Source organism: Rhinatrema bivittatum, chromosome 16 (genome assembly GCF_901001135.1).
Source record: "Rhinatrema bivittatum chromosome 16, aRhiBiv1.1, whole genome shotgun sequence".
Lineage (NCBI taxonomy): Eukaryota > Metazoa > Chordata > Amphibia > Gymnophiona > Rhinatrematidae > Rhinatrema > Rhinatrema bivittatum.
In genome coordinates this window covers 29,611,488-29,637,708 of record NC_042630.1, presented here as the reverse complement: position 1 = coordinate 29,637,708, position 26,221 = coordinate 29,611,488, and the positions used below count along the sequence as shown (strand labels likewise).

The 26,221-nt window shown below is 50.1% G+C and overlaps 1 protein-coding gene across 3 annotated transcripts in view; it reads right to left on the bottom strand.

Moving 5' to 3' along the window:
* Positions 1–3,651: 3,651 nt before the first annotated feature.
* The window catches only part of CERS2 (ceramide synthase 2), a 29,908-nt gene continuing 7,338 nt past the window's right edge, over positions 3,652–26,221 (bottom strand). For all 3 annotated transcript variants that reach the window (XM_029580234.1, XM_029580231.1, XM_029580233.1), the window contains exons 2-11: positions 16,358–16,531; positions 14,902–15,019; positions 12,315–12,433; positions 11,436–11,493; positions 11,263–11,313; positions 9,490–9,582; positions 8,522–8,650; positions 7,557–7,663; positions 6,655–6,808; positions 3,652–5,330 (exon numbers count right to left, since the gene is read on the bottom strand). In XM_029580234.1, coding sequence (XP_029436094.1) covers positions 5,181–5,330; positions 6,655–6,808; positions 7,557–7,663; positions 8,522–8,650; positions 9,490–9,582; positions 11,263–11,313; positions 11,436–11,493; positions 12,315–12,433; positions 14,902–15,019; positions 16,358–16,530 — 1,152 coding nt within the window. In that variant the 5' untranslated portion in view covers position 16,531 and the 3' untranslated portion in view covers positions 3,652–5,180. The remainder of the gene's footprint in view (positions 5,331–6,654; positions 6,809–7,556; positions 7,664–8,521; positions 8,651–9,489; positions 9,583–11,262; positions 11,314–11,435; positions 11,494–12,314; positions 12,434–14,901; positions 15,020–16,357; positions 16,532–26,221) is intronic.

Here is a 26,221-nt window from a genome sequence, read left to right as displayed (position 1 = left end):
GACTGTCGGCTTTCTTCCATCATCTAGTTTAAAAGCTGTGCTATCTCCTTTTTAAAGGTTAGTGCTAGCAGCCTGGTTCCACTCTGGTTAAGGTGGAGCCCATCCTTTTGGAAAAGGTCCCTCCCCCCCCCCCCCCCCTTCCCCAAAATGATGCCCAGTTCTTAACAAACCTGAAACCCTCTTCCCTCCACCATCGTCTCATCCACACATTGGGACGCTGGAGCTCTGCCTGCCTCTGGGGTCCTGCATGTGGAACATTTCTGAGAATGCTACCCTGGTTCTGGTTTTTCTGCCTAAAACCCTAAATTTGGCTTCCAGAAAAACTCTTCTCTTGCACTTTCCAATGTCATTGGTACCCACCTGTACCAAGACTGCTGGCTCCTCCCCAGCACTACCTAAAATCCTATCTATGTGACAGATGAAGTCTGCCATCTTTGTACCAGGTAGGCAACTTGTAAAGCGATCCTCATGTGCACCAGCCATTAACCTTCTTAATAATTGAATCACCAAGTATTACGGTCATCCTAACCCTTCCCTCTTGGGCATGTGCCCCTGGAAACCTGTCCTCAGTGTGAGAGGACATTACATCATTTTGAGGGCAGGTCCTACCTACAGGATTGCTTCCTGCCGCATCAAGCTGATACGCTCCTTCTACCGGTAGGTGACCTTTCTCCTCCAAGGCAGCACAGGGACTGCCAGAGTGAGGTGGGACTTCTCTACTACTTTAAAGGGCAATTTTGTGAGGGTAGCCTTGGAGGTCACATCACTCGATCAATTTCTCAGCCATAACTGACTCCTGGCCGCCATTACCGAAGCCACCCCGCAGGCCGAAGGTGCAGTCTGCATCTGCTAAAAAAAGCAGGGCCTGGTTCCATAACTGCCTTGGAATTCACTCCAGAGTCATCAACCTTCTCAGAGAGAAACGAACAAGAGCAAGCCACCAGCGAACAATGGGAAACTACCTGCCACGTCACTGCTACTGCTTCAAGATGGCCTCCATCCTCCTGTCATACACATCCTTCAAGGCCACTCCTCCCTCCACAGGGATAGTCGCCACACAGATAAGCGGATCCACTTCCGGAAAACAGACTCCCTCTTCACCACTGGATCCAGGGGGCACAGGCCTTCCAAGCTCCAACCCCGTTTGAAATTTGGCTCCGGGGTGTCCCACTCAAGATCAATCAATTCTGGAATGGCCTCCATAATAGGGAACATAAGAACCTAAGAAATTGCCGTGCTGGGTCAGACCAAGGGGCCATCAAGCCCAGCATCCTGTTTCCAACAGAGGCCAAACCAGGCCACAAGAACCTGGCAATTACCCAAACACTAAGAAGATCCCATGCTACTGATACAATTAATAGCAGTGGCTATTCCCTAAGTAAACTTGATTAATAGCCGTTAATGGACTTCTCATCCAAGAATTTATCCAAACCTTTTTTGAACCCAGCTACACTAACTGCACTAATCACATCCTCTGGCAACAAATTCCAGAGCTTAATTGTGGGTTGAGTGAAAAAGAATTTTCTCCGATTAGTCTTAAATGTGCTACTTGCTAACTTCATGGAGTGCCCCCTAGTCCTTCTATTATTCGAAAGTGTAAATAACCGAGTCACATCTACTCGTTCAAGACCTCTCATGATCTTAAAGACCTCTATCATATCCCCCCTCAGCCGTCTCTTCTCCAAGCTGAACAGCCCTAACCTCTTCAGCCTTTCCTCATAGGGGAGCTGTTCCATCCCCTTTATCATTTTGGTAGCCCTTCTCTGTACCTTCTCCATCGCAACTATATCTTTTTTGAGATGCGGCAACCAGAATTGTACACAGTATTCAAGGTGCGGTCTCACCATGGAGCGATACAGAGGCATTATGACATTTTCTGTTTTATTAATCATTCCCTTCCTAATAATTCCTAACATTGTTTGCTTTTTTGACTGCTGCAGCACACTGAGCCGACGATTTTAAAGTATTATCCACTATGACGCCTAGATCTTTTTCCTGGGTGGTAGCACCTAATATGGAGCCTAACATCGTGTAACTACAGCAAGGGTTATTTTTCCCTATATGCAACACCTTGCAGTTGTCCACATTAAATTTCATCTGCAAATCTTCCAGTCTTGCAAGGTCCTCCTGTAATGTATCACAGTCTGCTTGTGCTTTCACTACTCTGAATAATTTTGTATCATCTGCAAATTTGATAACCTCACTCATCGTATTCCTTTCCAGATCTCATATATATATATATATACATATATATATACACACACACATACACGGATCTGTACTTGGACCGGTGCTTCTTTCTCTCTCTCTCTCTCTATATATATATATATATATATATATATATATATATATATATATATATATATATCTTGAAAAGCACCGGTCCAAGTACAGATCCCTGAGGCACTCCCCTGTTTACCCTTTTCCACTGAGAAAAAAAATACAAGAGGCTTTATGCAAAGAAACCAAAATGGGATTTTTTTTTTTTTTTGCTCAGCCCCAGATTCTGCCCCAGGTACTCCCAGCATCTTCCACAGCTGGGAAATAGAGCTGGTAACTCATCTCTATGCAAGAACCGCAACATGGTCCTATATAGTTCTAGTACCAGAGCAATTTCCCCATCCTCCAGAGAGTCAGGATCGGTCTCATCAAGTGCCATCTGGATTCCTATCAGGAGGACCTGCTGCCAATCTGGGTGTACTGCGGCACTTAACGGTAGTACTGTCTGACCTGACAGGATTGGATGGGGCTGAGGCCTGTGCCTGAAGAAAGGATTGCAATCCTTGAAAAAACTTCTACCCCAGGAAAGGCAGAAGGATCGAAGCCAAACCAGAAGGCAACTGTGCTACACCCAGGGAGCTACCCGTTAAGGGAGTTCCAAGGTCAGGTAAGTAGTAATTTCTCAACAGGTGGCATTCATTGCTAAGTTAGCCAGATAAATGCTGATATTCACTGTTACCCAGCTGAAAGAGCTGGCTAACTTTAGGCACACCTGAAAGCAGGGTAAACAAACATCACCAGCTAACTTCCCCAGAGCCTGCTATGTTCAGGGGAATAGGTGCCTTGCTGAATATCTGGTTTAAGTTCGCTCGATCCGACTTAGCCAGACGCCCAGTCTCTCACGCTCAACCTCCACCTTCCCACCATAGGGAGAAGAGGGGGGGGGGGGGGACACTATTTAAAAGACAGACACTGTTTCCAAACTCACAGCCTCTCATGACAAGGGATTACAGGATTTATTTACCAAAATGTTGGGGGGGGGGGGGGGGGGGAGATTTGCAGTCATGGGAGACAATGGCATTTAGTGCAAGAACAGGAGCCGAGAACCGCTGCAGAGCAAGCACCAACCCTGAGAAGGTAAACTGCCAAATAGCAGTGAAATAGATTCTCTCTCATCCCTATAATAGACAGAACTAAATCTAGTAAACATGAGGGCCCCCCTCCAGTCTTGAAGGGGGACCAGCACGATAAAACGACTCTTTTTTAAGGTAGGGGTAAAGAGGAAGAAAAAGTAGGCAAACATTGACAAATGTAAAAGACAGACATACAGTATTTAAAAACCTCCCATGTGGGCTGGACCTTCAAAAGGTTGATACTTACAATTTCTCCCCCCCCCCCCACCCCAAAAAAACAAAACTGAATTATTTTAAATCCTGGACAAGCCTATACTCACCACTCATTTTATTTCCATATCTATATATATGTATGTATTTATTTAGCCCCATCTGTTACAATTTTTTTTTTTTTAGATCCTATTCACAATAATAAAAATATATATCTAATCTATAAATAAAAAAACAGGACATGATCCCTCTGGGAACAACTTGAAAGAAAGGTTAGACAGCACCAAGGCCCTTCAGCATCTCAATCATCTGCTTTGTAAAAGTGGAACCGATGCTTCATGTTAACCACAACTCTACCTGATTCCAGGAGCTTTTTTTAAAAAAAAAAAAAAGCCAAGGATCCATCCCATCCACTGCAAGAGAATATAACCGAACAATGAGCCTTTCCCTCCCCTTCCCCAGTGCATTAATTATTACAAATGCTGGCTCCAGGCATGAAGGGGTTAAACACTGCTCTCAGCCTGGTGCCTGGAGTGCTTTACATCATAGGAAGAGGCATGCCAACAACCCAACAAGGGCCCATTGGAGGAGATTTAGGAACCACTCTTCCTCCGCACGCACGTTAAAAAAAAATTAAATGGAATTATTCAGAAATCAAAATGTAAATATTTACCCTCTAGTTAAAGGGGGAAGATTAACTTACAAAACAAGGGCTCATCCTCTTCAGTCCCGCGAGGTTGGACCCTACCTTTTCAGGCAAGGTCTCTCAGCCTCAAAACAACGCCTGCTAGCCCCAGCTCCCTCATCACATCTCACAAGAACATAAGTAAAGTCTATAAAAGCAGCAATTCAAACTGGTCTTGTTTCCTGGGGACCCAGAATTAGATATAGGACCTCAGTAATCACTACCAATGACTTTATCAGATGAAAGATTGGCCTTGGTCATGTGCTGCCTTGGTTTATCCTCTACTTCAACCATGCTAAATTTTCTCTTGCCTTTGAAATTAACAAGCATGGCCCACCCCTGCTTCTTGTCAGTTTCATACTGGTCACAGCTTAGGGCAGTGGCCAGTAGTTTCTGCCTGTCCAATGTGAAGGGTTTGGCACACCAGTACTGCTTCATGGAGAAGTGCGAGAGATCTTCCACTTTGTCCATCCAGAAGAAATACAGTATCCTTGCGTGTGCAGGTGAAGCATCTGTCTTGACCAATAGAGAACAAGAGGGGTGTGAAAATAAATAATTTGTTGTTTTGTCTTGGAGCTGCTTCCAAACATCGGCAGCCCTACTGGCCGATTAATATCAGAATCGGTCCTGGTTGTGCAGTGAAATACTGAAAGAATTATATCAAAGGAGACAGGACTTGAAGAAAGATGAACAACCCAGTTTCCGTTCCTGCTACCACAAGTAGGGTCAGCAAAACAGATCCTAAAATAACTCCTTAGCTGAAAATACATTCTAGCCCTTGCCAGTGGCCCTTGATTGGAGGTTGGTCCATTGTGGAAACAATTAGCCGGGCGAAGAAGGTGAATGTAGTGTTTGAAGTCAAAGTTTGTCTTTTGGCATCCTTGATAGTTGAGTGTTGGAGGGTGACTCTGGCCAGCCTCCCATCCACCTGGTCAATCCGTTTTCGAGTGATTGTTGTTTAGGATGGAATGCCCATTGGATACGGTACCGTTCTTCATCATGGCGGTGGCAGCAGCCGCCTCCTCCTCGTCTTCCTCAGAGAGGTCGGTCTCTTCACGATCACTCCTCTCATCTTCCAAAAGCTATGTGAGAATGAAGAGTAAAGACAATTTGAGTAAGTGGGATACCGCTGGGAAACAGAGAGACCGTTGTCCCGCACCTTTTCCCCTTGCCTATCTGCTGAGCCAGCAATCTCAAATCTTGACCCTTGGGTTCACCTCTTAATACGTTTACAGTAAAGAGACGCATGCGCTTCTCATTGGACAGACTACACTCTAGAGGAATTTTAGAGGGGGATCCAGCATCCTGGGAAAATAATACCCACACTAAACTCTCTTCCATGCCTCCATCTTACAAACAAGCATTGATATAACGATTACAAATTCCAATGTAGATATCTTACAGAAAATGAGCTTTGTGCTACCAGAGGGAAGTTCCTGAAGCTGTGAATTAGAAAGGCATCGCCTAGTACCCCTCTCTCGTGACAGCAACATTTCATTTTCATGTCACCCCCTTCCCCCCCCCCCCCCCCACCTTTAAATAAAATCAGCAGGGGCTCCTCCTTCCCCAGAGAATCATCCTGCTCAACCTCTAACTTCTATTACTCTACAGCCGGCCCAGCCATCTGGAACAAGATGCCCACAGAACTCAGATTAGAACCCTGCCCGCTTACCTTCCGTAAAAAACTTAAGACATGGCTTTTCATCCAAGCCTTCCCCTAGCCTACAGAACCAGCAATTCCTCACTAGTTCAGATACTGTTTCCTTACTAAACACTCCCACAAGTGTAGTCAATACACTTATGCCTCTCCTCTTCATATTATTGTATTATCTAATTTTATTCAGTTATGCCTTACTATCGCTCCGGCTATCCTAGCCCTCCAGGTTAATACCCCTTGTTATATGTAACTTTCATCTCTTGTTATATGGTTTTGACTTTGTTATTCCCCCATGTTATTTGTAAACCGATCTGATATGAATTTCTTTCATGAAGGTCGGTATATAAAAATGTTAAATAAATAAATAAATTACTCCTAGTACAGGTTTTGCTATTTTTAATCAAGGGCTTAAAAAATAATTATAATAATGCAGATCCAGTTCCATGGGAGAATTTTTTCTGCTAAGGAATTCCTTCGGCAGCCATTTAATTATTTTACTAGAGCAAAAATCCTCTCCCATTTTCTGAGGGTGGAAAGTTGCATTAACAAGTTGGTCAAGTATCCTACTCGCATTTCAGAATAAAGTTCACAGTAGCACCTGTCCTAGCGCTGAGCCTCCTTGTGTTTGAAGATTATGAAAGGTAGAAGGGGCCTCTTAGGTGCTCTCAAACTCATGGATCTTGACTTCAGATAATTCTTCCCATCCAGTGAAAGTAGTAAGTAAGTAAATAATGAGCCCTGGCACTTGCCTTCCCAGTAATGAATTTGTAGGCCATACACAGGATCAGATACGCCCAGAAAACGTGCAGGCACTGCAGGATCACCAGCAGGACATTGAAGAAATAGTAGCCAAAGAAAGGCTGGTATACCTCCACTGGGTAGACCCAGGTGCAGTGAATGATCCTTGCAAAGGAGGGGGATAGAAAAAAAAAGTTAGCAAAAACTAGAATTAAGAACAAGGACTGAAGCCACCGACCAACCCTTCCTCCAATCCCAACCAACGACAGCACACAGAGAAGGAAAAACAGATACAAAACTGAAGCCCAGCGAAAAACAAAGGTGGATCACATTGTATAGGTCACAGGTTTTATTTTCCTGTATTTGTCTGGTAACGTCTTTGGGCTTTCAGCTCAAACTGGAACAGAACCCTATTGGGCACTGTGATGCCATGAGCCTACACTTCTAGCTGCCTGAGGCTTTTACTCTTCAGCCAGCCATCACAGACGCAATTCTCCACCAAGGCTATAGAACATGGCTCCTTCTAGATCCTGATAGGCCGGCTCACTGAGCATGGCCCATAGGTGTCAGTCTTATGTGATGGCTGGGACTCCCCTCCCTCAAACGTTGAGCTCTGCAGCTCTAGCAGCCCCAAGCCCAGGCCAGCTAGAAAAATGAGAGGATCTGTGTACTAACTCACTGGGCCACTAAATCAGACCACTTTTCATGGCTATTGATCGTCATGTGAAGGCTATGAACCCTGCAAAAATATATGCACCTATCAATATGGAACAGCTAGCCTGTCTAGGGGGATGGCCACCCACTGCCTAGAAATGAAGCGCACGGTAACTGTAGGGATTGTCAGTGGGAAAATGAGGTCTTGTCCCAAGGACATTCCTGATGCTCCCACTCCAGGTCTCCAGTGTTAACTCACCAGAAGGGGAAAATGATGATTCTTGTGACTATAAAGACAGCAGCAAACACAATGAAGATGTTATTGCAGGTCTCTTTCCAGCCAGCGTAAACAAACATCTTTGCAGACTGGAACAAAAAGCAGGAACACATGATGTTTTGCCTTCTAAATGCAGCCATTTGGTAATGAAATCACAAGATGGAATGGCACTGCAAGCCCAAGCAAGCAGGTGTCATCCAAAGGGAACTGGGGTCACCAAGAGACTCCTTGCCTCCTGGATAGACTGAGTTAGTCCTGCTTTGACTTCCACTGCTTTAATGGACTTGTAGTTTCCGGTGTTCTTGGAGAAACCAGAACAAAAGGCTGGCAATGGCAAGCTATAGAAGCTGCATTGGTCCTGGAGAAAGCTGATTCATTGCAGGCTGTGCTACATTTTATTGCCCCAACATAAGAATCATCCAGAAGATGTGAAGAAGGGAGCCACATGGTCCTGGAAACTCGTACACTACTTCAGCTTTGGATTATTGTGTTGGTTCAATGTAAAGTATCACTGCCCATAGAGAATTGACTACAAGCCCACGAGTGCCATTGAGGAACACCAGGACATTGATCAGCTTGTCCCATGACATGGAGTCAGTTGGTCACCCTATATGGAATATGCCAACCTTCTGAAACTCTCAAAAGGAAGAGTTGGAGCAAGATTGTGCAAATTCACTTAGATGTCCTGCTGACATGCATCACAGGACCAGGGAGACAGTGACAAAATGGCAGCAGCTGTGGGCTGGAATGCTGGTTCCACCAAGAGTGCTTGAAAGGTACCATAGATACTACCACCCCCAAAATCAACTACTTGAGTGAAAAGCAGCCAGTGAGCACCTGCCCATGACTCACGATTACCTCATCAATATTCTTCTATGGAAGTGGGAAGGAGGTAGCTGCAGTGGTAAAAAGTTACAGGGGAGACCTATCCTGCCAGGGCTCCTCACCTCTAGAAGGTAATCGGAGGCGTCATGCACGGCCATAACAAGGGTTCCCACCCGAATGTAGTTGGCACACCAGGAAAAGCTGATGAGGGTAATTGTGGCCAGATGGTGGATAATCTGTTCTTTGAAATCCTGCAGGGGAGGAAAAGCACATACAAGGTCATAGCCATACAAGAGAGAACTCTGGGCACAATCAAGCCTCAAGAGTGTCCAGGGTCTAGATTTACTGAAGGAGGCAAATGCTGTTGGCAAAGCCAGCTCCAATCAAAGGAGAAACTGTAAGGAATATAACAGAATCGGAGAAAGCTAGAAGGGATGCCAAGAGGTCCTCCAGTCCACCCCCTGCATTTACAGGGACCTTTTAAAACATGAATCGCTTGATCCCGTGATCGGTTCAAAGCGTTCCATTTCTTATTCTAATGAAGTTCTGACAGTGTTAAAGTACAGGGGGGTCGCTGCGGGTCAAAGACTGAGCCAGCCCTGGGTTTGCTCCTTGCAGGTAGGGATTTATAGCTCGGGTTTGTTTTTAATAAAGAGAAGTTGAGACGGCAGGTCCCTGTACAGGACAGGGGGGCAACCAGGCCTGGCTCTGCTTGGCTGTGATAAACTCTGATACCATCAACCCCAGTCCATGCTGTCGCCGCCAACAGTCACCATGCTTTGGGGGGGGGGGGGGGGGAGGCGGATGATTTTAGGGACATCAGACGACCTGTGACAACAAACAGGAGAGGAGGGCTAGAAAGGGACACTTTCTGCTTCGGTTTAGGGACAAGCCCGCTCTCTCTGGCTGAAGTTCCTCCCATCCCTTCTCCACTCCTGAAAAGCAGGAACTCTCCCCGCCCAGACTTCATCTCTTTCCCAATATTTTGACAGATCTGTGGCTCAGTGCCGGAGAGGCACAAGCTCATGTGGCTCTCTAACACACAGAGAGAGGACCCCTGCGATTTCCCCCAACGCCGCAGGATACCCACCTTCCGTTTGACATCCGAGGCCACTCTAAAGAGCAAGGACCAATAGAAGCCCAGTTCCACCATGTAATACCAATACTGAGATGGCAGCAAGGTCTAAAGAAAGAAAGAAAAGGGTCAGATTTCTGAAAAAGAAAAAAAAAGCAAATGAACTGCAGGCTGCAGAGCAGGAGGGAGGTGCACCGAAGAGCTGGGAGAGTGCTGGAGTAGGAGGAGGTGCCGCAGGGCAGGAGCAGGGTGCACTGGCAGAGCAGCGACTGGAGGGTCTCAGTAGTGGAACGGCAGGGGATGCCGCAGGTCAGGAGCAGGGTCTCGGTAGTAGAACGGCAGGGGGTGCCGCAGGGCAGGAGCAGGGTGCACTGGCAGAGCAGCGACTGGAGGGTCTCGGTAGTGGAACGGCAGGGGGTGCCGCAGGGCAGGAGCAGGGTGCACTGGCAGAGCAGCGACTGGAGGGTCTCGGTAGTGGAACGGCAGGGGGTGCCGCAGGTCAGGAGCAGGGTCTCGGTAGTGGAACGGCAGGGGGTGCCGCAGGGCAGGAGCAGGGTGCACTGGCACAGCAGCGACTGGAGGGTCTCGGTAGTGGAACGGCAGGGGGTGCCGCAGGGCAGGAGCAGGGTGCACTGGCAGAGCAGCGACTGGAGGGTCTCGGTAGTGGAACGGCAGGGGATGCCGCAGGGCAGGAGCAGGGTGCACTGGCACAGCAGCGACTGAGGGTCTCGGTTGTGGAACGGCAGGGGGTGCCGCAGGGCAGGAGCAGGGTGCACTGGCAGAGCAGCGACTGGAGGGTCTCGGTAGTGGAACGGCAGGGGATGCCGCAGGGCAGGAGCAGGGTGCACTGGCAGAGCAGCGACTGGAGGGTCTCGGTAGTGGAACGGCAGGGGGTGCCGCAGGGCAGGAGCAGGGTCTCGGTAGTGGAACGGCAGGGGATGCCGCAGGGCAGGAGCAGGGTGCTCTGGCAGAGCAGCGACTGGAGGGTCTCGGTAGTGGAACGGCAGGGGGTGCCGCAGGTCAGGAGCAGGGTCTCGGTAGTGGAACGGCAGGGGGTGCCGCAGGGCAGGAGCAGGGTGCTCTGGCAGAGCAGCGACTGGAGGGTCTTGGAAATGGAACGGCAGGGGATGCCGCAGGTCAGGAGCAGGGTCTCGGTAGTGGAACGGCAGGGGGTGCCGCAGGGCAGGAGCAGGGTGCACTGGCACAGCAGCGACTGGAGGGTCTCGGTAGTGGAACGGCAGGGGGTGCCGCAGGGCAGGAGCAGGGTGCACTGGCAGAGCAGCGACTGGAGGGTCTCGGTAGTGGAACGGCAGGGGGTGCCGCAGGGCAGGAGCAGGGTGCACTGGCAGAGCAGCGACTGGAGGGTCTCGGTAGTGGAACGGCAGGGGGTGCCGCAGGTCAGGAGCAGGGTCTCGGTAGTGGAACGGCAGGGGGTGCCGCAGGGCAGGAGCAGGGTGCACTGGCACTGCTGTATGTAAGATAAAGTTTGTATACTGCCTGCCTGCATTATGTTGGCTGTGGTCAGTGGTGTCGGAGAGCAGAGCAGATATGTTCTGATCTCAGCTCTGCTAAAAGCTCTGGGAAAACAGCATCCCCCCTCCCAGGGCTTCTCCACAACTCTCGGTGGGGCTGAGGACATCTCCATGCTCCATGCTGCACCCTCCCCCAGTTCTAAAGCAAATGCTAAGCTAAAGAAACAGCAGATCAGCCTCTAACCTGGTCCAGCACTCAAACAAATGAAGGAAGACGACCCCCCCCCCCCCTCCCGGGAAAGTTTACAAAACAAACCTGTCTGGGGAAATCTTTCCAGACTTCCCGGAGATCTGAGAACCAGGGCTTCTGCAGCAAAAAAATAAAGGAGTGGTCAGATGATCCAAGCAAACCCTCTCCACCCACCCCGCCCCAGAACAAACAACCAAACAAGGGAGTCAAAATGCAACAGGGGATGTGGCTCTACTTACATCCACTAGGACGGCCAAGCCAGCAACGAAAGCAAGGAGGTAAAAGGTGAATCTCCAACTGGAAAAGGAAGCAAACCGTTCTAAAAGGTGTGCGCGGATCCCAGAGACCCAGGGCCGGGCGTGGGTATGTGTGCCCGCACACGCGTGCCCATGGGAAACCGACACGCATGCATGCATGCCCACGCATGCCCATGGGAACCCAAACAACACACACACGCATGCACAGGAACCCAAACAATGCAGCAGCCAGGGCTAGCAGAACACGCTTTGGGCCAGGACTCGTGCCCTGGAACTGGGGGCGGCGTGCCACATCCCTCCCCGGTGCAGATGGATGGTGCCGCACTGAGCACCAATCACCCTTCCCACCTCTCTTATGTACATCCACCTATACTAGGAGTTTCCCGTTCTTCTTAAAAGCAGGGCTTCCTTATGTTCTGGGACATGGTGGCCCAGGGCTACAACAGGCTCCTTCACTAAAGCTTGAAAACTAAATTTCTGATTGTTGCACGATCTGGATAGCAGGAGGAGTAAGCAGCACCTTCCTCTTATGCTATCTCCACACTCTAAGGAAGGGGGAGACACTAACCCAAGTTCAAAGAATCATCTTCCCTGAAGCCCCAAGAAGTAGTCTGCATCATCCTAAACTACAGAACGGGACCATAAAGACTTCAAAACGCAGTATGAGCCAGCCAGGGACTCTGCGAAAGAGCTGAGCGTGCCCAGGCCGTGAGTCAGCCAGGGACCCTGCCGAAGGGGCAGAGCGTGCCCAGGTCATAAGCCAGCCAGGGACCCTGCCAAAGGGCTGAGCGTGCCTGGGCCATGACTGACCACACCTGAATGTCCCTGTACCACTTCCAGTGAGCTACAACCCTCTCTCACCTGGCTTCCCGAAACTTTTTCAGCATGCTCGGCCTGTCCTGGTTGCGTCTCCGTCGGAACCATCTCTCCACCTGCCGGACGGTGCAGCTGGACTTACTGGACAGCGACTCCAGGTCACTCTGTGATAGACAGAAGGACAGATACAGAGTCTGCATTAGGGGGAGCCTGAACATCTCTTCAAGTCAATCTGCCTTCTCGTTTTGTTTTCATATCAGAAAGGACTTCCCATAGAATTAAGTGTGCAAGGACATCGCATGAAGCTGAAAGGGAAGCGGATGAGAAAGATCATCACGCCAGAAAATAATTTTGTCACCGAGAAGGCAGTAAAGTCCTGGAAGGTTTCTATTCCTTTATTCAAATGTTTTCTCTCCCACCCTCTTGATCAAAGACCATCCAACGCGGTGCGGTGCTCAATGTAATTCTCATACCAGAACCAGAACATTCAATAATATCATATCAAACCCCATCATCCTAAAAACCATCAGGAATAAAATATAAACAAAAAAAATCAGCACAGAGGCGGATGCTGGTTTCAGCTTTTCTAGCAGTCACTTCAAAAACAGAAGAAAAATAAGTTCCAACTACAATATCCCCTTCTGGCTCCCGCAAATACCATCCACTAAGGTTCTGGGAGGAGCCAAGCTCTCACTGCTTTTGTAGCACCAGCAACTATATTTACGTAGGATTGTCAAAATCTGCCCTGGAAAGCCCTTTTTAGTTCTCGGAAACACGAACTGGCCAGATTATTTAGCCCAGGAAGAAGAGGCAAGCCATTCGTTCGGCAAAATGGCAAGATTGATGTCTCCAAGTGTCTCTAGAGAGGGCAAGTAGGTGCCCTCCTACAGTGATAAAAGGATCTCCTGGTTTCCTCTCTCCCTCTGCAGGGGATCAGACACAAAGGGACCCTACTGCCAGAGGGGAGGGAGGCAACCACGGATGGCGTGAGACCTGGCACAGCACAGTAGGCAACTACAAACTCAATGGTCCTTCTTTGCTGACATCTATGTTAATCCATTAGTGGAGTTACACGAGACACTTTTATCAATAGAAGAGCGCGCTCACATCTTATTTAGGGATTTATTTAGGGATTTTATATACCGATTTTCTTGATACAGATCAAATCAACTCGGTTTACATAGAACGATAGTACATTAACAGTAACTAGTCAAACCTCAAAAGAGGAGACAGATTGTGAGCAGAAGGTAAAAAGTTACATTATAACAAGGGTGAGTAACTAGGAATTGGAAATGAAGAGACAGATAATCAAAGTAGAGAGATATAACAGAGAGAAGGGGCTTGAAGCCAACCTCAGGAGAATAACTCTAGCATTATAACATGATTATATGACATTCTGCTAGTTATTGAAGTACAGCTGATTGAAAAATATCTTAGTAGGATATAATCTAGGAGACAGGAAAGGCTCTACTGAAAAGCCAAGTCTTCAGTTTCTTTTTAAAATTTATGAGGCAGGTTTCCTGTCGGAGGTCTGGGGGTAGTGTATTCCAAATAGTGGGGCCTGCTGTTGAAAAGGCCCGGTCCCTGATAGATAATCTTTGTACCAATTTGATTGGGGGAACATGAAGGGATCCCTTATAGGCATCTCTCAAAGGTCTAGCTGAAGAGTGTAATTTGAGAGGGTGTAGTAGGTCTAGTGGAGTCTGGTGGTGGATGTTTTTATGAATAATGGTGAGGAATTTGTGAACAATTCTAAAATTAACTGGAAGCCAATGTAGGTCTTTTAAAATGGGCGTGATGTGATCTCTGCGCTTAGTGTTGGTCAAAATCCTTGCAGCTGCGTTTTGGAGTAGTTGCAGAGGTTTTAATGTAACAGCTGGTAGACCTTGTAGGATCGAGTTACAATAATCGACCTTAGAGAACAGACCTTCTAGCAGGTCCATGCAATAAAGTGCGCGCGAAAAACGTGCGTCCAACCTGGCCGCATGTTGGGTTTTTTTTTTGTTTTGTCTTTAACTCGTGCACCTCCACCTCTCCTGGACACCCAATACAATATGTAAATGAGATGTCACACTAAAACAGACACGCTAGGGAGAAACTGCGTGTCCCCAGAACGTCCATGGCATGGGGCGGCCAGGAGACATGGCTGCGCGTGGGTTAGGAAAACGGACGCTCAATTTACGAGTGACTGTTTTTTCCCCACAGCAGCTGTTTTACCGGCAGAATATACATGGCCTGGAGCGTGTATATTGTGGGTGCATAATGTGTGCCCAAAATTTTATTTTTTTTTACGTCAAAACTTTTTTTTTTTTTGCACGGTGCTGCTTTCTGTGGTTCTTCCTACTTAGTATCACGATGACATGAAGTAGGAGGACCACAGAAAAGCAGGTTTTTTTTTTTGTTTTTTTTTTAAAGTTGAGCCCTTGACGTGTGGGAAGACTTTATATGCCTGCTCAGGGCAGGTGTAAAATTTTATGAGTTAAAAACCCTGCCTTGGTTCTACCCCATTGCATGGACTTGCAGTTCCTCCTTCCTTTAGTAAAGCTGGAGCTACACATCCATAGCGGATCAGCCAGTTCTCAGAGACCCCCCCAGGAGCAGGTGTCTAGTTCAACAAGACGTGAAGGTTTACCTGTTTGGGATGCTTGGTGGATGTGGTATAGAATCTTTCCAGGACCGGATTAGGTGATGCCCGGAGTCGGAGTTTTTCTTTGACCCCCATGGCTTTTGCTAAGGGTGTCGCCACATAGCTGTAGAGAAACCCAAAACACAGGGCGCTTTAGAGAAAGGGAAGACGTACGGAGAAGACAGGGCAAGCGCCAACATTCTGCATGGAGGAAGTAACAGAGGCGAGGAGAGGAAAGCCAGAGCCAACGAAGTGAGGCCACGTCCCTCGCAGCTCAGTACTGTAAGATGGGGGAATTAAACGCCAGATTAGTGACCTGCCAGAACCCGGCACCTGCTGGGCCCACCACGAACGGGCAAGCCTGGGCTTAAGCATGGGAATCGGGCTGTTTCTGAAGGGTCGAAAGGTCCAGGAAGCCCCACCCTCATCCCAGCACCACGGGTGACTGCAAACACAGTTAGACAGGATGTGGATATCTGTGATTTCTAGATACTATACCAGAGAGCAGGTAATAATGTGCTGGGTAGGACAATGGCAGGAAGTGAGTCTACCCTAGACTGGGGGAGGGGTTCACCTCGAAACCAGGACTAACTATTATTAACTCCCAGCAGGATCTCCAAGAACCGCTGCTTCTGATGGAAGAGAAAGCACTGCAGGGGGCACCCAGGACAGAAAGCTTTCCCCAGATCAAAGGGCAAGAGAGCTGCTCTGTCCTCATGATGCCATCCCCCAACAGTGCCCTCCTCCAGTGGATTTTGGGAGCAGATGCTCTCCAGACATCCAGTATTGCTTCTATTCCACTGCTGCGCTCCGACACTGCAGTCCCTGCAGTCACTGAAGTGAACGGGGGGGGGGGGGGGGGGGCGTAAGAACATGCCATACTGGGTCAGACCAAGGGTCCATCAACCCCAGCATCCTGTTTCCAACAGTGGCCAATCCAGGCCATAAGAACCTGGCAAGTACCCAAAAACTAAGTCTATCCCATGTTACCGTTGCTAGTAATAGCAGTGGCTATTTTCTAAGTGAACTTAATTAATAGCAGGTAATGGACTTCTCCTCCAAGAACTTATCCAATCCTTTTTTAAACACAGCTATACTAACTGCACTAACCAAATCCTCTGGCAACAAATTCCAGAGTTTAATTGTGCGTTGAGTAAAAAAGAACTTTCTCCAATTAGTTTTAAATGTGCCACATGCTAACTTCATGGAGTGCCTCCTAGTCTTTCTATTATCTGAAAATGTAAATAACTGATTCACATCTACCCGTTCTAGACCTCTCATGATTTTAAACACCTCTATCATATCCCCCCTCAGCCGTCTCTTCTCCAAGCTGAACAGCCCTAACCTCTTCAGCCTTTCCTCATAGGGGAGCTGTTCCATTCTCCTTATCATTTTGGTCGCCCTTCTCTGTACCTTCTCCATCACTATATCTTTTCTGAGAAGCGGCGACCAGAATACTCACATTTCAAAGAGGAACCGGACCCCGAGAAAAAGGAAGGCGAAGGGGATGCTAACATAGAGATCGGACACCTTGGCGAAGACCAGTCCATCCCGATCCTCCAGGTCCGCCCAGGTCAAGTTCGATGGCAACCAAAGCTGGTCCCACCAGAAGTAGCTGTACACGGTCTGGAACATGCTGTGCGGGGACAAGGGGGAATCAGTAAGCAGAGTACACACACAGTCTCTCCATCTCTCCCCCCCCCCCCCCCAGTCTTGCTAGAAACCCATTCAGGCCTGGGAAGGAATTATTCCAGACAGGGGGCAGGACATCCCAGGCATCGCCTTTGCAGCTACAACAGTGAAGGACTGCAGAACAGTATTCAAAACTTTAAATATGCAGCAAGTGTCAGTCTGAGAAAAGATCTTGTGTTCCCTCCATGCTGCTGTGTAATGAGAGAGGGGGCGGATTACTGTGGAGGGGAGGAGGGTTATCAATGCTGTGTGCTCCTCAGTTCTGCTGTGTAATGAGAGGAGGGATTACTGTGGAGGGGAGGAGGATTATCAATGCTGTGTGCTCCTCAGTTCTGCTGTGTAATGAGAGGAGGGATTACTGTGGAGGGGAGGAGGATTATCAATGCTGTGTGCTCCTCACTGCTGCTGTGTAATGAGAGGAGGGATTACTGTGGAGGGGATGGGGATTATCAATGCTGTGCGCTCCTCACTGCTGCTGTGTAATGTGAGGAGAGGAGGGAAACAGGGTGCTGGGCTTGATGGAGCCTTGGTCTGACTCAGCATGGCAATTCCTTATGTTCTTATGATTATTGTGGAGGGGAGGAGGATTATCAACGATGTGCACTACTCAGTACTGCTGTGTAATGTGAGGGGAGGAGGGATTATTGTGGAAAAGAAGATCATCAGTGCTGTGAACTGCTGCTTAAGCAACATAATATTAAGAATTGGGAAAGAGACAGGGCAGCTCCTCTCTCCTGGTCCCTGGAGAACATGAATCGCTCTTTTTTTTTGGCTCACATGGTGCATCAGCAGTGAATCATTAGGGGAACCAGATGCGGCTCCAGCGTCACCTGCTGTCATCCCAAGTCAGGGCCTCATCCCTGGTGACTCAGCTCAGTTTGAGGCGCACAAGACCAACAGTGCTTGTGGCTTTTGGAGGCAGGGGGGGGGGGGGGGGCTCTCCAGGAGACTGAGGTCCGTTTCCAGAAAAAACTCAGACGGCTCCAAGGGAACCCATCGGGACGGAGGACACACTCCTCGGCTACTAACCTCTGGCTTTTTGTTTTGGTTTTTTGGTTGGTTGTTTTGGGTTTTTTTTTAATTCCAATAATGAAGCACTGGCTTGGGGGTTTAAACTAACAGGGCCGAGACTTCCTAGGCCTCAGCGAAATTCTCCGAGAGATTAAGCCAGAGACCATGCTGGGAGAGCAGGCAGCCGGTCTCCAGACATCGCTCTCCATATGCGGCTCGGAAAGCCCAGGATAAAAATCAGGGTCCGTTAAGAAACGTGCAAGAGTCCAGCCCGTTTTTCTCACTGGCGTCGGGCAGATCTCCCGCACCTTTTACTGAAATCGGCCTGTAAGTGGCTACTTGCAGCGATGGGAGATGAGGTGACCCGCCCAAGGTCCCCAGGAGTGTTGGAGGGGGGAAGGGGATTCGAACCCCCTAGTTCCCAGCCCACTGCTGTAACCACTGAGCCACTCCTCCTCCTGCATCTTTTTTTGCGACTTGCCCACCGTGGCAAGCATGAGGATCCCGGCCGTGCCGCAAAACGTTATCGGGGGAAGCTTGGAACGAATCCCGCTTCACATCGGAAAACCCTCTTGCCCTGGACACTTCACAGCCCCCTGGGCTGGAAATGTTGAATCCCCCCCTGCTGGAGAGAGCTCGATGGGGCACGGAAAGAGGAGCCAGCCTGAAAGCTTGCAGATGGCGGGCAGAAGCTCAAAGGCGGGGGTCCCCGTCCACAGAGGCCTCCATCCCAGCATTTCCCGAGCTTTCTAAGGCCAAAGGCACACTGCATCGCCCCCAAAACGTTGTGTGGCTCTCACCAGCCTCCAGGGAGCAGGCACCGCAGACGTGGAGAGGACTCCCATGAAGCACTGCACGCCCCACCGGTCTCTCTCAAATTTTCAAGCAAAAGGGGAGAGAAGGGGCAGAGACGTGCACGAAGCCATCGCAGCAGAGCAGTTCCCTCTGTACACAAGTGCAGGCGGCTGAGATGCAGGCAAGCCCGGCTTAGTTACCTTGGCTGCCATGGCCCCTCTGCACTGCGCTGCTCCCCAACATGCAGAGCGAGACCCAGCCAGTGCTCCGGGCACGCTCTCCCCCGTCTCATTCAGCCGGAGAAATTGAGGGAGGCTGCTGTACAAGGCAGGGCCTGGCTATCCATTTCCAAGTGCCGGGGCTCGTGCCGAGGCTAGAAAGGGGCGGCGGTACCCAATTCCATACGTCCAGAGAAAGGGGCTCCCACATGTTTAAGAGCCGCTGCCGGGAGGTGCTAGGAGCAGAGCCCGGGTGCTGGACTGGACCATGGCACACCTGGATCGAGGCTGAAGGCGCGTTGCCTGGGAAACACTGCCCTAGCCTATCGCCTGCATCTCTGTGCTGGTTTTCGTATAGGGATGCCATCAGCGTGGGGAAGGGGGACTGGGATGGAGTGGAGGGGAGGAAACCATTGCTGTGTCCATAAACTCTTGCTCTGCTGACAGCAAACGACGCCTGAGACCTTCCTTCAGGGAAGAATCCCTCTTCTAGCAAGGGGTCTGGACACAGCTTGACGATCCCTTTCCTTCCTCGGGGACCCCCGCCTCAGTGCTCCTCATTCTAGCGCACGCAGCAGCACCAGCCCAGTAGAATGAGGTGTCCCATCCTCTACGGTTATCTCACCTCCAATTACCGACCACTTGTAATTAAGGGTCATTTGAGGCTTAGAAGGAAGCTCTGCATGTCCCGCTGCCTCGCTGTCAAGTTTCATGTCCCTGCAACGTCCAAGATACCCTGGGGGCATGGGATTTACCAAGCCCTCCCCTCAACTGCCAGAATCACCTGCGAGCCCGCTGACCCGTGGGGCCAGACAAACATCAGGGCACCCAACTCTCATTCAGGCCAATACAGTACAGTGCGCTCCGTGGAGCGCACTGTTAACCCGCGATTAACCTGTGATTGGACGCACGTTTTCAACGCGCTAGCTTCACCCCTTATTCAGTAAGGCGTAATAGCGCGTCCAACCCCCCTGAACCTAATAGCACCCGCAACATGCAAATGCATGTTGCAGGCTCCAGCTCCGGCTCTCCCGCGACTTTTACTATATCGGCCCGATTGTAAGAGAGCCAATCACCCATCCCCTCCTCTTCATCTCGCCAGCAGCCACCACAACTTCAACTGCACCGCCCTTGATAAAAACAAAAACCACCCCTTCCCAACCTCCCAATCAGAACAGAGTCCATAAAATCATGAAGTCTCACTTCCCAAGACACGACGACCCAACAAAACACTTTCCACCTAAATGGCTTCCTTGGGCTTGTGCCGAGAAAAGGAAACCACAGCGCCCACCGTTCAACTTTAGCAAAGACGCAGTCGGGCATGGCCTGCACGCTGTGGGAAAACTTCCCGTGTGGCAGGGCATGCCGGCGTGAACGCTCGGCTTCCCGGCAGAAGACATCCAAGCAGGGTGGTTCAGGTGACGCCTTCAGTCCCATCAACAGCTGCCTCCTTCCATTGGACACACGCCTCGGAGACTGCAAAGACATTTCTTACGTGGTCTGCGCCACGTCCACAAGCTTTCTACGCAAGGAGGATGCCACCTGGCTGATGGGATGCCCCTGGGCCTTTCCGGGTCCTTAAAATTTACCAGGCCGACGGGTGCCAGCTTCAGATCTTCCTTAGGTGCCAGAACGGGCAGAGATACCGCCTCAGGCAATTCCGGATCTTCAGATAGCCTTCTCCTGGATCCATCACGTTGATGTTGCTGAGGAGGCTTGTGTACTCTGATGGTCCCAAGAAGGGACACCCTTGTCAAACAGGTCTCAAGAGAAGGTGCCGGGCAGACAAAGAGTGGACCAGAGGACCCCCAAGTTGGGGGCTGTGCCATGCACTGGTAGCCTGTTCACAAAATTTTAAAACACTCAAACTTCAAAACGTCCATTTATCCTACACCTGAATGGCAGATCACCCACAATACTGATACACTGGGCAGCAAAGTCAACCTGAGGAGTCGGCAGGCAGAGAGGGGACGGGGAGACATAAGCTGGGCTATAGACTGTCACTTCTCATCTGCTTTTTCAAGAACTCAACTGTAAGACCAACAGGTTTGTTGCTCCATGAAATTTAGGATTTGTAACAGGATCCCTGATAGGTTTAGTGAGGATCACATGACTGGGGACTATTGCCCGCTGAAAAGGTGATGGGCCATAGTTGACTAAAGGTTGTAATTTTCCTCTGTGTTGGTGTTTTCGGCTTTTCTAGTAGTCACAGCGTCCAACCCTTGGTGGAGAGAAACCATCGGTATTTGCGCAGGTGGTTGGGCTAAAAGCCCAGGGCTTGGTGGCATCCGGCTCATTGTTAGCTTGGAAGGGTTTGATCTTGCAGTGGAGTCCTTGAAAAAGCGGATGAGAAGCGACACATAGGGTAACACCGGTGTGAATTTGGCACACAGAGTGGAGCTCAACTTTGTGAGAAGGTAAACAGCACCAAGAATGAGCTAGCTCTACAGGGACAAAAGGTTGTTTGGAAAGCATCAGATTTCTGAGCTGAAATATAAATATCCCGTGAAACGGGAGATGGAAAAAAAACAGAAAAATGAGATTAGAATAAAGGTGGGAGAAGTGAATGACCTGAGATGGGACAGGGGCAGATGGGACCCAGCACTTGATTTCCTCAAATGTGGCTTTTACTAAAAAAAAACCCAAAAAACCACCTTATCCACCCCTCTGTCAGTGCACCCCCTGCGTTTCCAGAACTGAGACCCCTACACACAGCTCTGCCAATGCACCTCACCCCTGCTATTCCAAGTGTTGACTCCCACCCAACTCTGCCAGTGCATCCTGTCTAGCATCTTCTGCTATTCCAGCTCTGCTAAGGACCTTCTATGCATCTCCCGTTAGTTTTCTCCAAGCAGAGAATGCAGCCACAGCAACTTTTCCACTAGTGAACTGGAGGCTCCTGTCACGCTCTTCCTCCATGTGGCTTATGGCCTAACACAGCACAAGCAAAGGGTCTGCTTTTCAATGCAAGAACAGAGGGTGCAGCGTAGGAAATTTCTCCGGAGAAGAAAAGGCCGGTTTGATCAGAGAGCCCAGCCTGCCCGCACAAACGAACACCTCCAACCCAATCCACTCGCAGGCACCGGGCCCCTATCCATAACGTCACCAGTAACGGGTGTGTGTGCACTTCAGGCTTTGTTGGGCCACTAGCAGACAGTCTAATATCAGAGAAGTGTTATCGGTGAAACTGTCGGAGAAAATCTGATATATACACACACAACATCCTGAGCTTTCCAATCTACCTGCACTCTGCAGGACCCATGAGTCCGAGTGAGTCAGCGCTGGCTACCACAAGAGCCACTGCACACAGGGATCTCTGAGGTTTCCCCATCACCTGGAGACTTATTGCCCAGTGAAAGGAAAGAGATAAAATTCAGTTTCTTCCGGCATCAGTGCTTCAGGACTACAAGTCCCAGCATGCTCTGGAATACTATCATGCATGAATTAGCTTGCTCCTTATGACACAGAGCCAGGGCACAGCCCACAGAAATCGGTTCATTTCTCGTCAAGTTACTGCGGGGTAAATTGGAATTCTTTTTTTTGTTTGTTTTAAAGCCATGTGCAAGGTGAAAGCAAAGCAAAGTGGTTAATACAGGGCTGTGGAAGGAAGGAGAATTATGAATGAATGAATGAATTCCACCTTACACAGAGAAGGCAATTACTCTCTCCTAACGCGCGCCCAGCCACTTCTACCGGGCACGCGATCGAATATTTAAAACGAGGGGCGGTGCTAACAAGATGGCGCCAGGGAAAAATGTTGCGCCCTACCGCCTCCTCGGCAGCAGGTGCCCAGCAGAGTTAGTCTGTCAGCGGGTTAGGAAAACGGACGCTCCATTTTACCCAGCTATATATATATATATATATATATATATAGCTGGGTTGTTATAAGGAGGGTCAGTAGGTCCCGCTTGGAGGCAGAGGCATTTACTATAACCTAGGAGTCTTTTCCAACTCCATCCTTCTACAGTCCTAAATGACCTTCTAGGTTCCCCTTCCAGCCCTGTCTTTTCATGATCCTAGATCATCTCCTAAAGTGGCCCCCAGCCCCCTCCTCTTATTACCCTAGATAAGCTCCTATGGACCCCTCCAATCCCATTACCTTCCTACCAGAATGATGGAAGACACCGCCAGTCTGCAGAGCACCCTGGACGGTGGTATCCCCTACCCTCTGGTGATGGCCGCCCTCCTGCTCTCACTGTGGCCCTCTAAACACCAACTGCTCCCTTTCTTTCAGACCCACCACAGATCTATTACCAAAAAAACCCCAAAAAGACAGAGCACGTGACACCCCCTTTCAGGAGGTGCAAATACTTTCCCTCAAGCTGCTCCGCTCATATCGCACAGCAGAGACGGCCTTTCCCCTCCAGGTAGTGCCCTGCTGGAAGACGTCTCTGGACAGCGCTCAGTCTGCTTGTCAGAGGGCATCCAAATGCAATGCATTCTGCTGTATTTTACACCCTCCGTTCCCCAGCCCGCCCCTTCCAGCTTCTGGAAACCAAGACAGCAGCAAGTAGAAAGGGGGAGGGTAGGGGGCGAGAAAGGATGGGCCAAGCAAGCCTACACCCAACCGATGAAACGAAAAAAAAACAACAAAAAAAAAAACAAAACCAGGCACCGAACCAACCCCGAGGCTGTGACTGCAATAAAGCTCACAGTCCTGGTCCTGGAACGTGCCCCCCCTCACACCCCACACCCCGTTTCACAGGGATCAAAAGGAAAAACAGGTGGCGAAGCAGCACCGGGCAGGAGGGAGCCAGGCTCGGCTCTATCATGCCTAGGCACGAGGTGATGATTAATCCAGGCGTCAGAGGCCAGAAACCACGCTTCCTCTCTCTGGTATCTGTCGTCAGACCAGAACCAGGACAGGTAACTTCCTTCCTGTGGCAACAACGACACACCTGTTCCCCCTGCGGGGTGGACCTTCGCCCATCAATGTTCCCCCATCGTACTTCCCATTGTTTCCCCCCCCCCCCCCAGGTTTATGGGGGGGGGGGGGGACGCTGCATCCGAAGAGGGGCCACCGCTGGAAAATGGGATGGCAAACAAGCCAACGCAGCAAAGCGTTATCTCCCGAATAAGGACTCCCACGCCTTGTGTACAGGCCCGGGACCGTGCTCGTTAACTGGGGGCTGGGGACGCCGCAGACAGTGCCTCCCCACCCCCAGGCCAAACGCTTCACGCCCGAGCCAGAAAGCTTTGCATTCTAGCTACAAGGATTGCGAGTGCGTCTGGCTAAGCAACGCGCCCGTACAGGGCAGCTAACTCCCAAAACCTTTCCAAATTCTTCCCCCGTTACTGACTTCATTCCACGATAACTAGGGGGCCCGGCCTGAACTGGAAACCCTCAGGTCCTGCTCTGCAATCGCCAACTAGAATTCCATCTGGGGGGGAAAAAAAAAAGATATAAGATAAAAAGCCGTCAAACACAGGCACTACCCGGAGTCAAGTGCAAACACTAAAATCGGCCAAAGATCTTGTTTGAGAACTATGTACAAACTCCAGGTCCCAGATTAATGGTTAACCGGCAGGGAGCCCGCATGCCGCCGTGGTTCCCGTCCCTCCCCGGACCGCTGGCGTGAAGGGCAGGGCAGGCAAAACATGGCCACAGGCTTTTACTGGTGCATTCCATTAGGTGTCATGCCACAAAACAACGTGGCCTCCAAGGACACCCAGCCTTTGCAGAAGGGAGCGGGGCACTCTGGGAAGTCCATGTCCCGTGCCATGTTTTTCACTGGTCCTTTAAAAAAAAAAAAAAAAAAAAAAGAACGATGTCATTAACTGGTGAAGACTCCAGGAGGCCAGAGTGGGAGGGGTGCACTGCACCTCACATCCGAGGTCTCCAGGTCCAACGTGCCAGCAGCATCACATCTGGGCGAGAGTGGCCCAGGCCACTTCCGACCGGCACCAGTTCGCCACCTCTTCAGGGAAGTGGAGAAAGCTGCACCCACGAGGAATTTCGTGGCGGTCCGAGTCCGTCAGCCAACGCGCTTGGCCGACGCTGGACCGCAGGAGCCATGGCAGAGAGCAACGGGACTAGACTCCAAAATCCTGCCGCAGATCACGGGCTACCTATCGATGACCCAAAGTTGGGTCGGTGTTGCCGACAACCGGAACAGATTATCCAATGCTCTTCCTTCCAGCTCAGAAAAAGAATCTCAGCAGCCTTCACACCTAATAAATTTTTCAATTAGTGAAAATCACCGGTGTTCAATCCAACTGTAGCAGGAAGGCTGGAGGGCCCGGGCAGGCTCAGGGGCCGGCCAGTTGCTGCCTTCTGGCATCAGGTGGCTACTTTTCCCCCCCAAGTCCCTGGGGGCACTGAGGGGGGATATGACAGAAGTCTACAGAATCATGAAAGGACTTGAACAAGTTAACGTAAATCAGTTATTTACTGTCTCAGATAATAGAAGGACAAGGGGGCACTCCATGAAGTTAGCAAGTAGCTCATTTAAGACAAAGCAAAGAAAATTCTTTTTCACTCAGCACATGGTTAAGCTCTGGAATTCATTGCCAGAGGATGCGGTTACAGCAGTTAGTGTAACTGGGTTTAAAAAAGGTTTGGATAAGTTCCTAGAGGAAAAAATCCATAAACTGCTATTACAGTAATTAATAAGCAACAGTAGCTTGAGATCTGTTTAATGTTTGGGTACTTGCCGGGTACTTGTGACTTGGATTGGCCACTGCTAGAAACAGGATACTGGGCTTGATGGACGCTTGGTCCGACCCAGTATGGCATTTTCTTATGTTCTTTTGCCGGACAGAAATGGGAAGCAGGTGCCAGAGTGGGCCAGGGCGGGTTGCCCATGAAGCTCCAGGTCATCAGGGGCAGATGGTGCCGCTCCTGCTTTTACCCCCTCCTACTTCTGTGGACCTGGAGTCCCCGGCAAATACAAGGCCCAGGACCGGCTCAGCCTCTCCCTGCAGCTGCCGGCTGCCCGGGCTCCTCCAGAAACCGAAGACCTGCGGTTCTTATAAAGAAAACGTCCTAGGATGAAAAGGATCATGCCGGCCTCGCTATGCCGGGCCAGGCAGGGGCACAGGGGTCACCCCCGAGAGACAAAGACTCTGCCCTCCCAATTCCAGGAGGTGCCCGGGCCAGAAGCGGCACGGGAAGAGAAGGGGTGGCCCCCATCCGTGGAGGCAGCACGCACTCTCAAATGAAAAGGGTGGGAGGTGGCGACGGACTGGGGTAGAGGGCAGACGAGGGTGCCCATGGCTGAGGTATCCTTAATCTATCCCGCAGAAGCCAACCGCAACGCTAATATTAAGAAAGCTTATATTTAGAAGCACTGCTGGATGTACGCGGTGCTCTACAAACGGTGATCAGTATTCAGGTGCAAGTCCCAGCTCCAAAGAGCTTACAGTCCAAGTGGGTAACTGAGGTTCTGGCGCTCCAGAACAGAGGTGATCGTTCCTGGTACCAGCAAAGGGGGGGCCGGGGCCCACCTTGATCACCACTATCGGCCGTTCCCTGCTAACAGACCGGAGGAGTCACGGGGGACTCTGGGGGGACTTGTACCTGTGGATCCCAGCACCAGGAAAGGCAGGGGGGAGGAGAGAAGGGGAGGGGGGGGCAATACCCGGCTCAGAAAACCACACCTGTGCCTAAG